The 15,407-nt window shown below is 39.6% G+C and overlaps 1 protein-coding gene across 2 annotated transcripts; it reads right to left on the reverse strand.

Moving 5' to 3' along the window:
• Positions 1 to 1,127: 1,127 nt before the first annotated feature.
• Positions 1,128 to 15,133, reverse strand: ccdc124 (coiled-coil domain containing 124). Of its 2 annotated transcripts, none has more exons than XM_036521716.1 (5): positions 15,074 to 15,133; positions 13,699 to 13,878; positions 5,400 to 5,589; positions 5,123 to 5,228; positions 1,128 to 2,114 (listed from the first exon to the last, which is right to left on the reverse strand). In XM_036521716.1, exons 2-5 carry the CDS (start codon positions 13,855 to 13,857, stop codon positions 1,913 to 1,915), a joined length of 657 nt encoding a protein of 218 aa, XP_036377609.1. In that variant the 5' UTR covers positions 13,858 to 13,878; positions 15,074 to 15,133; the 3' UTR covers positions 1,128 to 1,912. The 2 variants fall into 2 exon arrangements, with proteins under 2 accessions (XP_036377609.1, XP_036377610.1); XM_036521717.1 differs by lacking the exon at positions 15,074 to 15,133 and adding an exon at positions 14,662 to 14,681.
• Positions 15,134 to 15,407: the final 274 nt, after the last annotated feature.

The following is a 15,407-nucleotide window of genomic DNA, read 5'->3' on the forward strand; positions in this document are numbered from 1 at the left end:
CGATACACCCCCATGCAGAGATCTGCTCCACTTCTGTTAATGAACTCTTGTTATTTTCCTTACATTTATTTCTTAATGGCAACCTCCCCTACCATATGATTAAGCAAAACAAACAAAACTATTTGCACCACACTTTGTGTCGTATTGCCCAAAATGATGAACAATGTAACAAGGCAAAAAAAGCAGAGAAAAACTGTGAGCCTAGGCCAGGATAGTCCCTGAAAGACTGTGTGTAAGCTAAAGCATTAAATAAGAAAAGCATTTAAGTGGCATGCAAAACAGAGGAATTTGGTATTTTTCTTGCATGTCAAAATTGTGTTTATTTTTAGCACTTTATTGTGTTTATACAGTGTTCAGTATTACATGAAGCACTTGTGGTTTGCAGCTATTGCAATGCAAATAACAGATGACTGAATTAACTTTCAGAAGTATGTTCAATTTTAAGATGGAACTGATTTCCATCAGTTAACTGTCATTTAAATTATGGGACTTCTACAAGTTAGAGATAAACTGAATGGAGCCAAGAGACAATATTGATCCTGTTGATTAAAAGGGGGACTAAGATAAAACACAGCTGGATGAAAAGTGCACGTCTGAATTAACAGTGTCAGTGAGACTGGCTTATACGTTTTATCAAATGGTATCTGCGTGTGCCTTTAAGACTGATGACAACTTCCCAGCCCCATTTGCATAAAAATCTTTTGCACCCACCTGTCTCAATACATTTCAGCTGTTGCTTGATTCATGTTCACAAAATTCAGTTATCACCCATTTGCGAATCTGGGCCTCTGAATGAAAACGATAAGGAAACAACACAAAAACACAACCAGCCCATCTTCTCACTATTCACAAAGGCAATGAAGGTCCATTATGAAAATTGGGGTGCAGCCTGAGGTCTGAGAACACCAAGTATGCGGAGGTTGTGAACCGCCCATGTAACGTGATTAGAGCCTGGGGATGCTGAGATTGGCAGCAGTATTACTCTCCAGATGCTCCTGACAAATGGACCTTGCAGGGTGGCATGTACAGCTAACAGGAGCATATGGGAGTCCCACAAACACAGGGCCCAAGCCCCTGAGGGATGGAGGATAGGCGCCACACAAGCGCAACTTACAAAATAATATTGCTTTTTTTTTTTTTAATCTGTTCAAAATTGCTAGATGCATACACTGTTAGAACATTTATGTAACAAGCTACCTTTCAATCATAAGCAACTGAGCTGCTAATAAATATTAGATGGGTAATTTCACTGCAGACTGCTGACAAGTGCCATGTTGGTGCAGCTGGTGAGCACAGCTCAGCAGTGGAGTACTACCTGAGGAGAGACCCCCCTGACTTGCTGGGATCCCCCACAGTGTGTGTGCACAACAATGATGATGGAGGACTGACGGAGAAAGAGCAGTTTATGCCTACAGTCTGAAATCCCCTCTGGCTCATTACAGAACCTACAGATGTAGTAGTGCCGTTAACCACCATTCAATTATTTGTTTGGATGACAGACCCCCTCCCCCAGCTCCCCAATGATCTGTAGTCAAGCTGAATCCACTGCTTCAGCTGGATGAGACCCAAACGTTGTAGTAAACAGTGAAAGTCCAGAAAAGGCTGTGCAGTGCTGTGGTACTGAAGAGAGAAAGGCATGAGTGTGAAAGCACAGAGGATATGACACTGCGCTTCGGCATTGGGGATGTCTGCTTTTCCCAGCTCAGCTTTTGCATTGACCAAATTTCAGTGGCGAGTTGTCAGGACAGAGGAGAACAGAGAATCTTGGGTGTGGGTGCTGCTTTTTTCTTTTGAAAAGGAAATGGGATCATTTGTTTTGGCTATCTTTATCCGTGTCACAACTGTACAGCTGGTATGCAGCTCTCTCTCATTGTTTTTTTTTTTTTTTTTTTGTTTGCTTGTTTCTTCTTCTTTACTTGGTGTTATACATGGCGAAGCGCTGGTTAAGGGGGTTGTCAGGAGACTTCATCCATTCTTTTTTGAGTAGCTGCTTCAGCTGTGACAGCCGCATGTTAGGATTCTCCTTTTTGAGGCGGGGCATGTGCAGCTCCTCAAACGAAGCAAAGGCTGCCTTCATGCGGCGCTCCGGGTGACGGTCCACCTCATCCGCCGTGCTGCAGCAGATATAGGGGTGACACACTTAGATGAGAAGGGCAAAAAGAAACACTAAAATGATTCATACTGGATGAATATTATTAAAAGGGCACACAGTGTCTTCACATCAACTCAACAAAGGCTACATATCAAAAGTCCTTTTGTACATGCAGTGTACATCACAATGCTTGAGGACAGCAAATTGGATTAAAAGACAGGATTAAAGAAACATATTTCTTCTCTCATTTGTTTGCCTGCCACAGAATTCAAAACTTAAGTAAAGAGAAGTACAAACACATAGTGTGTGTAGCGGGTTTCACCTTTTCCAAATGGTAAAAGCATTTTCTACTACTAAAATATTAGTGTTGGTGATAGCTAGTTTAACAGTGTTATGGTATACAAGACTCTGTGAAGTTTAAAATCTGTTTGAATAGTCCTCAATTTTACTTATGTAGCTGGTTTTTTCATCTAACATATGTAAGGACTGAAATTTCCAGGGGATGTGTTCATATACTGGTACTGTTTCTATTATTAACCTAGCTTCCCCAAAAAATGGAGACGACAAATGTGGCTTCAGAATCTTAATTTTCAAAATCTTAATTAAAATCTTAATTTTGTTTAAGTAACCAAGTCAAAGCACCAAAACAAATTAACAGAATGACTAATCTCAGTCCATGTTAGTCCAGTGAGATAATTTTTATTTGACAGCACTGATGGAATTTCTCTTGGTTTTATAATGGCCAGCTTTAAAAATGTCTAGGTAAGTGGTCCGATCAGACAGTTTTGTACACCTGGTGACTTGCTACCTAGCTAGCTAATATGTGTAATACCCAATGCATGAACAAAACAGTACCATTGTTAAGCAAGTTAAAGAAAGCCCCATCTTTTTAGGATTGTAAAATCCGGTGTGATGGAGCGATGTTGTATTGTAGTGAACTAGACAAAGAAAACAATAGGGGTGACAAAACTATCCAACTAACCGCATGGGCTTTGTTTTCCACAGTTTGCTAGAAGTTCAGCTTGCACCATGCTACTCCTCACATTTCAGATCAATAACAAAAGAGGGGTAAAGATTATTATTGGCTGAGAAGGAATGTGGCAAGCTGGCAACACAAAAATAATGTAAAAAAATATGTAATTTTCTTCCTGCTATTATACTGATATTATGACTTCAACCCTCCAGGTAGCTCACCACCCAGGTTCATGCATGGAAGTTTAAGAATTGAGAGGAAGATGTGTTATGTAAACCATCTATATAACCCAATTGCGGACAGCTACACAGTAAGTTCATCCTAACGAGTGAACACAACACAATGGTGTCCAACAACTGAGCTTCACAGTCTGCGTTTGTCACTATGATTCCCTGGAAATTTCTCAAGGGCTGCAAAGTGCCGTGATTCGTATTAGTTTCTAAGCTGATGTATCATCCAGGAAAGCTAAGTATTTTTACTGTGCTGCTTTGCACCAATGTATATATGACATAACAGAAAAAGAGCTTTCGGCTCAGGTTCTTGACGCAGCCAACACAGACACTAATTCGGCCTGTACTCATTTTTCAAACACAACATCCAGATAATTTCTAATTACGGAGTTTTCTTATTTTTGGTTAGTTTTTTCCAATATACATTATTGCCACTTCCATTTACTATTATATCCTTAATTTAGCCAGGCAAGTCAGTTGAGAATAAATTCACAATTACAATAGGAACCCGTCTGCAGCAAATGATACCACCAATTCTACTTTATAATTCAACTTAGTGTGCGTAGTAAAAACCTAGTGACCTTGGCAATAATGTGAAGTTTTAGACGTTGTTTTCTAATAGTCTAATCCAAATCCCCTGGCATCAAGCACAGACACATACACATTCATTACTAATATTATAATTCATCAGTATAATACTTACAATAATAAATCTCCTTGGTAAAACCGTTTGGTTGTTGTTTATATTATTGGTATATGTGGGGTGAGATAGTGTATCAAAGTCAATCTGCGTTTCACAGGAAAATAATGGCTTGATAAATCAGCAAATTTTTAAGGATCATGCACTAACTGACAAAAGATACAAAAAATCTGCAGCTTGCAGAGCCACCTAAAACAGTCACTGTCACACTAACTTGAAACACTACACTACAACTGCCAAGGCTGTCCATTTAACAGCAGTCCCCCCTTTATTTACATCGATGTTTGATTTTCTTTGAGTCATAAAATGCTGACATACACTCTGTCAGTCTGTCAGACCTCGCCAATGAAATCTATTCCTTTGTAGTCACAACACTATCGATTGTGCATACAGCAGTACATACGCAGCACAGAATTCTATAAAGAATATTTGGTCTTTACAGAGTGCAGATGGGCATGAGTTATGATTTCATTCCTTACTCATTTTATTTTATGCAGCTTGTTCACAATATCTTAAGTTTTATCTTCTTACAGAGTAAATACACTCAGACACACACATTTATATGTGCATACACACACACACACACACACACACACACACATAATCATTTTTGTGTTATTTCATTTTGGTTGTTCGGACATTTCAAATTGTGTACTCAAATAAAAAAGGGTTGCTGTTATATCTGATTTTTTCCAAAATTAATATCGCCTACATCATTTAAATATAACCACTCTTGACCATCTTCAGACACTAAAGGTATATGTAAACCTGAGTCTTTCATTGCACCTGCAATGTTTTTATACTTAAATTATATAAATTCTTAGCATACAAATAACTAAAGCAGTGTTATGGTTTCATGAAAGATTTCAAGTTTCCATTTATTGTTAAAAATCTTTGTATTTTTTGTAATTCATACGAAGATGGGAGACGACTGGTGCGTCAGATGTGCCTGCTTTCTGTTCATACTGATGTCTCATTGCTGGAGATTAAGATTAACGATGCTAGATCTTCACTTGTACACAGGGAGGGATGTCTTGGCTGGATTACATACTTATACTATTACACCATAATTACACTATTCAAAACTGAAGAAAAACTGCCTCTAAATGTGAGGCCAGAGGACATACCTGAGCACTGCAATAGCATCCTCGATGGTTCTGGCCTCCACTGTACCCTCCTCTGGAACAATGCGATTCACATTCTCTTCCAAGGGGGTCTCCAGATGGCTCTTTTCTGTGATGGACAGAGACAGAGCATCAAACACAGAACGCTGCAGCCAAATGAGGAAATGATTTCTCCAGGCCAGGCCTGACACAACAGTAAGTGTTATTCAAATGTCTTGAATGATACTTCTAAAGGATATTAGCAATGACACAATGTAAACCCGGGAGATAATCTCATCACCTTTCGCCTTAGACTCTTGCTGCGTCTGCTGCTCATTACGTAGGGTCTCTTCAATCTGTGCCCGGGTAACCTTGCCCCCGGTGGGTTCCTTAGTCAGTTTGCCCTTCAGCTTGGCATCCTCCTCCTCCAAGAGCCGCTGGTTCTCCTTCTTCCGCTCCAGGGCCTCCAAGCGCTTCTTCTCTCTGTCATCCTGAAAGGTTCCACAGCAAAAGTGGAAAAAAAAGGAAGAAGATAAGGTGAGAGCCATGAGCCATAAGGGGGAAGAGGGCCTGACTAAGACAGAGAAAGGGAAATGCACCTGGAAGATGATGTAATACAGGTAGAATGTCCTACATGTCACAACCACTCATTCAACATGGAAAAAAAGGTCAAGAGGCATCTAGAAGGTCAAGAGGCATACAGAAAACTCTAAATCAGACTCTAGCAGACTCTAACTTGCTTACACCAGGGTGAGTTTTATGGAGGTTTAGACCAGGCTATGTACTCCTCAGCCATACAGACTGAGGCAAGACTACTCTAGCATCACAAAGAGCTGGTATAAAGATGAGATGGTGAGTTAACAGCCCCACCCAGAGAGAAACGTGATGAGAGAACAGTTGCACCCAGCTGTACCAAGGAGAAACAACAACTGACAACTTACAATACTTTAAGTAAATGGGCGTCTAAATCAACTGAAGTGCCTCCATTGCTAACGAAAACCAGGAAACTGAAATGGTAGTGCTTAAATTAAGTTCACTGGCCAATGCAGCCATCATATGATTGTAGAAATTCCTGATCTTTACCTTTGAAGTCAGAGAAATCAAAACATTATTCGAACACAACAAAAAATGGTCTGGTCAATACTTCCCCTTCTGAGAGGGGAAGTGAATTGATTGTTGTCAGGGGAAGCAAATATTTAATAAGATGACACTGGAGCACAAAGCAAAAGCGGAAATGCAGGTGAATGTGACACTGAACTAACAGAGACCCATCTGACACCTGCCCTTCCCTTTGTGGCACTCAGATCCCGACAATACTGCTTTGCCATCAACACCCCACTGGATTCCTTCTTGTTTTTTTTGAGGAGAAAGAAAAAGAGGGAGCACAAACAGAATCAAAGCAGAAAACACCAACCAGAACCGGAAAATACACTACCTGATAAGTTAAATCCAAGACCTTGCTTACGAGCCACTCATCTTCAGCACGGTAATTATCGACACAGCAGGCACAGGCCCCGCAAGTGGAATCTGCATTGTCTATTCATGAGCCCGGCTGGATTAGGTGACAGCGCTGAGTGAAACCAGAGGCCTGGTGCGGGGTGTGATTTAACATTTTAACACGGTCACTTAACGAGCAGGCCTGGCGAAAGCCTGGGAACAGTGTTGCCACTCACCCCCTTGGCACCAAAGCATCCATTATGCATGGCAGTGAGAGCGAGAGCGCCCATAGGGCGTAACCAGGGCTGGTAAACCAGGTGAGAAGGGTTAGGAGTAAAAGCTGAAAGGGGTACCACAGAGGGTTGAGAGAACCCTAGTGTAGACAAAACCTTGCAGCAGCCATAATAATGTCCCCTACAGGCTGTTCCTCTTACAGAAATTAGTAAGTCTGACACACAGAACGACCTGTGTAGGGAAACTCCGGCTGATGAAGACGTGATGACTGAGGAGCTCACCTGATTACGACAGGTTAATCAACAGTTTCCTAATGTTTAATTTCCTCAGAAACATTATATCTTTGCTGGATGTAATAAAATCTTGCCTGCACTCACTCACGCAACAACAGGGACACAGAGAGTAACACTCTTAATGGGATGTGCAAGGAGGCGCGGAGGAAACCCGAAGAGAACGCAGATTGGATGGACCGCTCCTTTCAGGCTAAGTCACAGCAACTCACACGCAAGCTGAGGGAGCGGGTGTAAGGGGCATGGGGTGGTGGGGACTGTGGAAGATGTCTCTGGATGGGTATGATGAGACAGCGTGTCTGTGGCGGGATTTGCCTTCTGGTTTAAGGAGCCTGCAGCAGGTCACAGTCTGGCAGTGAGGCATTTCCCTGGCGTACCGCCCAGCTCTTCCCTGGGAAGACAAGGGCTCTGCTCAGCTGAGGCTGCGTGCCCACTCTCATCAGTGTCAGCACAGCACAGAGAGGCCACAGCAGCTTTCTGCCAGAGCACCACAGTAGTGTCACAGTACAACAATATTGCTCAAGTCAAGCACTAGCTGGTGTTCTGCACATACCAGCTCAAATCTATTAGCCCAGCTCCACTGCTAGTCACTCTGACCCCTAAAAAGACCACCAAAGTTATGTCATGTTATTTAAATATTGCAGCTGATCAGCACACATGGACAATATTTAATGCTGATACTGAAGACAGGAACTCATACCCAAGGAGTTACTGTCAGACGTATTCAAAGACATGTCATCCTGTGTATTTTTATGGTAAGCCCATTAACTCCAACACCTACTCAGTGTCACCTTTATGTGGAGCTGTACCCAAATAACAGCAGTATTTATTGGTTCTCCATTTTGTATTTCATACGACGAAACATTTTGCCACCTAATGTGTGGTGCATCACAACTCTTACAAATACAAAACAACAAACATCAGATCACAGAGAATTAGATACACTCATTAACCTCATCCACTCACCTGGAGTAACAGTGCATCAGAATTCCTCTAGACCAAACTGTAATAACTGCCAAGACAACTACCACACACAACGAATAATTACAGTCAGTGCATTCAAGGCAGAGTTAGGGTCAATTCCATTTCAATTCAAGAACTGAAACTGAAATTCAATTCATTAATTGAAAAGTGCCTACCATTTTCTATTAAGATTTTTCACTTGAAGAATTTAATTTCAGTTCATTCCCTGAATTGCCTTAACTGAAAGGGAATATATGGAGTGTCTATGGGAATGGTTCCCCATTTCTTCAGGATCAATGACTGACAACACAGACGCCCTTTCTGCTGTAACCTTTGGTTAACTGATACAATGCTTAATATCAAACATTAGCAAAGCTTAGCAGCAAACGATAATAAGGCATCTTCCTAAATGAGAACAAACTGTACTGGAGTCAGCCATTTGAAGTGTTCTCAGTTACAAATGTTTCTCAGTTAAACAGCCAGCTGTATTTTGATCCACTTCACTTCCTGGAAGGAATCACTGACGACATACTGAAGAAAGCAAAATACACATTTACTACACATCACCTCAAACTAATTCAGATCAAATAAATCAGTTTCTCTGGATAATGGAATACAACAGAATTGAATTTGACATTTGGTGCACTTAGCTAGTTGGCTATGGGGGAAATGCAGATGTAGTTGTGCCAAAAAAGCCAGAGAATTCGGGGCACTTGTGTGGAAGACTGCCAAGAACATTAATACCGAATAAAATCAGTTGTTAGAGCAGCCATATACAGTAAATATTACAGTTTGATATCCACATTCCTGTTTAAAGTCAGTTTCTGGTCAGAAGGGCAATGGCATGTTACTTTTAAATTACGTAACCCTGCAACTGCAAAATATACCAAGATATGCGATTTAATGCCAAAGGTGACTATGTTAGCTGTGTGTGTGTGTGTGTGTGTGTGTGTGTGTGGTCATTCTGTAGCAAGAATTTCTCTCAGAGGTTCTCAGAGAACCTAAAGTGCAAATGTCAGGTTTTACTCTATTACTTGATTATTAATGCATTCTTCTAATCTATTTTTATATACCACCAAAATATAGTAAATCAATACTCATTTCACACTTGCACATGTGGAATAAGTAAATATGAATATTCTTGCACTGTCCACATCTAGATTCTCCCATTCAATGCAATATTTAGTCAGCAAACTTGCCACACCTCCAAACTTAGAGGAAAAATTCTGAAATTTAATGTAAATGACAAACCCAAAACACGCACAATGCTCAAAGGCCTAGACACCTCTTTGCACTGTCAGCCATATCTATTAATGAACACCACCAAAAAGCATCATATCCTTAAATATCTTTACAGGAGTAAGGAACAACTCTCTAAATTTTAACTGATTGTGGCTCTGTAGCCATCATAGCCAAGTTGCCAAGTCCACAGCCACATCACAGCACAAATATAATGGATAGTGTCATTCCCATTATTCAGTTAGCTAGCTAAGATTCATAGAAGAAACACTGGGCTTTACAAAGAAACATAGTTATTGAATGAAATATTTTTTTAAACAAACTTTTACCATGGGAACTTGGAATTCAAATTTTATTCTATACACATACACACACTGTACACCTGGCCCAATTGCAAAGTTTACCCCTAGTGCCCACTCTACCAAACAACAAATACAATACGTATTTCTGATTCTCATTCAGAATACAACAAAATTATATTTTATTGCAATTTCAAGATATTAGATATCATAGGGAAGACCAGATTCTGCTTTCTGCACTGTATATATCATAAAAGTAGGGGGTATTCACCTAACCATAAGTAACAAAAAATAACTAAGATATAGCATTATATCTAGCATTGAATCATGTTTAAAAAATGTATTAGTCAAATCAAACAGAGATTTCCTGTCAGACCTAAGGAAAAATATGCCCCCTGATGCAGCTCAGCTGAATGCTGGGCAATGCCAGCAGCGTGACTCCAGCAATCCAATCAAGGTCCCTGCAAGAGCATTTTAATTATTGATTGTTGTTTTTTCCTGTTATTACCACTACTCCAATTTAATGCACAAAACAGATATCAGAAATTCCAACAGAATCTCAATACTGTGGGCGGAGCTGTCTGTGACTGACAGCTACCAATGCCTGTTACTTCTGCCAAACAGAAGAGAACGACTGTCCACAGGCAAAACATTCCATCATTCACAAGATTACACTACCAGGTCCCTTACTGCCATCCTGTGTTCACTGCCTTCTACTGCCAGATATCACAGTCCACAGAGGCGCCTAGGGCCTGAAGCCTGAATCATGCAAGGTATGGTTTACAGTCATGCACTCTCTCAACTCCCTGTTACTTAATTCCAGTGCAGTTTCATAACACATTTGCTTCCATATGTGAATACATATTTCCACTTTATTTGCTGCCTAATCTGTTAGCAAGAAAACTGATTTTCTTAATGTTGACAGAGCAGACTCACAGAACACAGCATATGACCCTGAAGCTGAGTAATACAATAGCCTCCAGAAAGGCTTCAGCTAAACCTGTCAAACTGACATTAAAACACAGCTACACTCTCACACAAACTGCTCGAGGAAGGATGATTGCAGGGTATTATTTTCCAAATCTGTCAGCTATAGTTTCTATTAAATTGTGATTCAGCAAATGTATTTTTGAAGAACAGAAATAACCACACAATGAAAACTACTGTACATAAAACAGAGATAATACTCCTTCAACAGAGAGTTCAGGTTCAGTATTTGTTTAGTTTCACTAAATAAAGTACACCACACAGACAAGTTCAACTGTGTAATTCAGTGAGCCAGTGCTACTCTCCTCTTGTCATATAGCCTTACCATTAAAAGTATTAGAGCTGTACAGTGACTGGCATATCAGTCCAAGGGCACAGTGTGCCACTCCATTTACATGCAAATCCACACATGCAGAGTCAAACACAGCACAAGTGGCCAATTACACACATCCATAACTCATGATGTCAGCATAATTTTTCAATGCAATCTGTCATCATAGTGACAACACAGAAGGAATGGGAGACACCATCATTCCATTCAATTAGAACATAGACTGCTCAAAAAAAAAAAAAATTAAGGCCAAACTTTTAGATCAGGCTGGCTGGGCAGAAAATTCAGTTTTGACACATTTTGTTCATTACAACCATGTTTACCAAATAAAAACACAATTGTGGGTACCTTGTATGTTCTGTAAAATTTTCAATATGCTTTCTTCACATGTAGTTTTACAACAGACAGATTTTGCACTTCTGCTTCCACTAAAATCCGAGTAGAATATTTGACAAGTCCATGACAAGCACTGAACATCAAACATACAATGAATTCACAAATCATATGCTGTTACTGTTTACACATTCATACCAGTTAGAGTAAGGAAAGCAATAAGGGAGAGTATACCTGTGAAGGTCCTATCATGCCACCTCCAGCTAACCATTACATACTATTTCAGAAGACAGTGGAAAATGTTTGGCCTGCCTGTGCCATTTTTTAATCCCATGAAAAAGTACTTCAGGCCTGATTCAGCTACTGCCAAGTTTCCCTCAAGTCACACTGGTGTGGGCTGAATTAAGGTAGTGTAAACTATCACACCTCAACTACCAATCACTTACCAAGCGAAGTAAGTGATTAGTAGTTGGTCACTTTTCTTCTTCGATTTCCTTTTCCCACAGGACATACGGCAAGATGCCATCAAGATCCTAAGTTCATTTCAACACATACCTTCACCCTTCATGGATCCAGGCAAGGAGGCTCAACCCCTGAAGACCACAGAGACCCTCTTCCTCATTGGATCCTGAGCTTTCTGTCTTCTGCATAAGCTATAATGTGAATCTATTGCAATTGTGTTTTCTATAAACTTAGCTCATGTCTACATTCCACCAAAATGGATGACACAGATTTGTGCTTAAAATTTTACCTTTGGTTGCCCCTGGGGAACCAAGGGGAGACTTTCCACTTTATTCTTCACTAGCTTTTCCATCTCCTAAACTGAAATTTGTCAAACAATATCTTTTTTCCATATTCCGCCCACTCTTGTCTTCAATTGTTTAAAGAAATGCGGTATGTGACATACTCCAACTACTCCTTTGTTATGACAAAAATGCATTATTTGAAAGAGTAATGCAAATGATCAGTGCTTTATGACATACTATTCAGTATTGTTTTAATTGTGCTCATTTACATTGCTTTTTGACATGCTAATTTCCCACATCTGAATTGCTCTTATTGGTCATTATATTAATCAAAAGAGTGATCATTTTTTGTGAGCAACATCAAGAGTGAAAGAGCATAGAAACTTGCACCTGATGTAAATACACTCAACTGTTTTATAGTAAAATAATCACAGCAATGCAAAATCTACGTTAAAAATTATATGCAAGTAGCTATCAGGTTAAAATAAAACAAGAAAATGCTGAGGTGCAAAAGTTAGGGCATTTTGGTAAGGTGACTGTAGGGACACTCACTACTCCTGTAACTGAGAATCTGACTTTCATTCAAGAATCTTGACTTTCTTCCAAGGCAGTAGCTTCCTTAAAATGTACATTCATTTTCCTGTATACTCGGTAATTCAGTATCAGTAACCTGACACAAGCAACTTTTACTCTAGCAGGCTCACAATTCCTCCTTCAAATCACATGTTGAAGCAACAAATCCATAAAATGGCCAAAAGCTTTTTGTTTAATATCATTCAGTTAAAGTCAGGACTAGAGATTAAAAATTCCAGTGCGCAGATGCTCCACTTCCAGTTTACACTGAACCCCTTTGGTAAGACACACGCACAATAATGCAGTGATTCTTGTCCACCAACACTTTATTAGGTAAATTTAAAATAATGACATAATTACAAGAGTTAATAGGTTAGGCTAGGTTATATTTTTGTTGTATTTTCTGACTAAGCATTTCAGGTGGGCGGTATAGTGTTTGGATATGCAGAGACACATCACGTTAGATGTTAATTTAGAGTAAAATTACCATTTCACTTTTACTTTTGCTTTTTCAATCTAGGACATTTCACCTAGAACAATCTGCCTCCATTCATTCCTTCATTTCATAGCCTGGAATTCAAGCCAACATGTAGGTTTTGCATCTGTATACTTGTTTTGATGGATGGTGAGAATATGTTTAGTGTCTTTTCACTCATTGCACAGTTGTTTTCTGCACGTCCTGCAAGTACTGCAGGAGGTATAAAGTATAACAGGCTCATCTTTTAACATTTTAAATACATAAACCAATTACATTTTAATCATTATTTTACTAATTAAAGTAATTAGCTTCATATGCACTTCAATATGTATCTATAAAAAAAACAACAACGTACACACCTATATTAAGAGATTAATAGTGTCTAGCTCTCCTAAATGGAAGCCATTACATGAATCAAAATCAAACTTGGTAATACGTCGGCATCTTAGGACACCTATGGACACCTACGTTGTTAGCCTAGCCCAAAGTTGCTGCACAGTGAAGACATTTAAATTAATTGTCAATGCTCCCCAATATAGCGGCCTTCAAATTAGGTGCCGATGTATTAGCAACTTAAATAGTTACTGATATACAGTATGGACACCAATAAAACAGCAATATTACTTGTTGCATCTGCAAACGGTTTTCCGTGGTGGTCACTAACATGAAAAACAAAAAAACACTGCTCACCTTACGCTGCTCCTTCTTTAGTACATGCTTGTCGTTTTCCTGCCACAGCGCATCTTCCAGCTCCTTCTGACGCTTTGCGTCTGCCGCTGCCTTGGCCTCTGCTTTGCGGGCCTTTGCGGTGGCTGACTTGGAGTTCTCGCCTTGGAACTTCTTCGGCATTCCTCTGAAGGTCCCTTACCGCTGACAGAAACAACAGCAGCGTGATTAAAGTCGCAGTTCACTGTGACTGAAACGGACTCATTCGAAACTGGTGAAATTCTGGAGAAACGGCTAAAATTAAAAAGCAGTTGGAGGAAACGTGTTCTGCCTCGAAAATTGCGAAAAACAAAATGTAAAACATTCCGCATTCTATATTATATTTAACTTAAACAAGGCAGATCTACGTGATACATTAACCTGTAATGGGTCCCATGCACATATGAAAAACATTGGAATTTTAGTGTGCTTCGTTTTCAACACCCTGAATACACTGAGAATAGGAAAAGAAATTTTCATTTTCATGAAATTATTTCGTGTTGGACTTCAACACTTTCAAACGAAGACTAGCGGTTAGCAAAAGGCAGCTACCGAAAATCAATGACAGAGCGTGACAAATAACAGCTAGATCTAACTAGCTAAATAAAGTTACATAAAATCAACAATCCATTGTTGCAAATTGGGTAGCTTGAGTTATTCCAACCGATTTATAGCTACTAACCACTTCTCGGATATTAGATAACCATCCTACTTTATTTCTAATGAACAGTAAACTACGCTAGCTAGAGTAACTGGAGAGCTAGCTAGGGTTAGGGATGCCAGCTTTTATGCTAGAGTCTAGACAGATTTCTTTATCTCTTGCTTGCTATCTTGTATTGCTCGGAAACCCCCTGACTTACTAGTAAATGAGCTACCTACTAAAAGAAACAGCTGACAAAACATAGCCAGAATAACGAGGTAGATTAGTAGGTAGAACTAGCTTGTTACCCTATTGACAATTGACAACAAATCTCTTGTATCCTCTAACAGCGCTATCCAGCGTCTCACACATTGACAGATAATAGAAATACTGCGTTATCTGTCCAGCTAGTGAAATTTTTAGGGACAGACATCTGAACTAATGCTCGATTACTTGGCTAGTCGTCAGTTAGCATTCTGTCGACGGATAGGTAATTGGTTAGCCAGCTGCAAATATCTGTTTCCGTAGGTAACGTCAGATAGCTAACGGTTTCAAAAGCTAGGCTTGTGAAAATTAGACATAGATATATAATGTTGTGAAGTTTGAATTAATTCAATGTGTATCTATATTCAGTGGCATCTATATTGTGAGCTATGGGTCCCAAAATATATTACAAATACGTAAATAATAATGATTTACAGCGTAATCAGTTTAGCTTACCTCATGTGGCTAGCTAGCTAGCTAGTCCTAAGCAGGCCAATGTTGTACATCGAATAGTTGTCTTCACAATTGCCTGCTAAAATCTAAAATAACACAGATTCATGTCCTAAAATTTAAACGTAAAATATAAGTTGGAGCAGAGTTATTTTACTATCCTGTGCAGGTGTGATGTATCTCAGGATTTATGTAGCTATGCGTCTTATTTTAATTTGATATACATTGCTGTTTATTATGGGTCCTTTGTGATTATGTCGCTTTTAAATTACACATATATAAAGGCTCGCGACACGGCTGCATCCAGTATAAAATAGTTCTGGAATTGACTTACAAAATG

This window comes from Megalops cyprinoides, chromosome 2 (genome assembly GCF_013368585.1).
Source record: "Megalops cyprinoides isolate fMegCyp1 chromosome 2, fMegCyp1.pri, whole genome shotgun sequence".
In the NCBI taxonomy this organism is placed as follows: Eukaryota; Metazoa; Chordata; class Actinopteri; order Elopiformes; family Megalopidae; genus Megalops; species Megalops cyprinoides.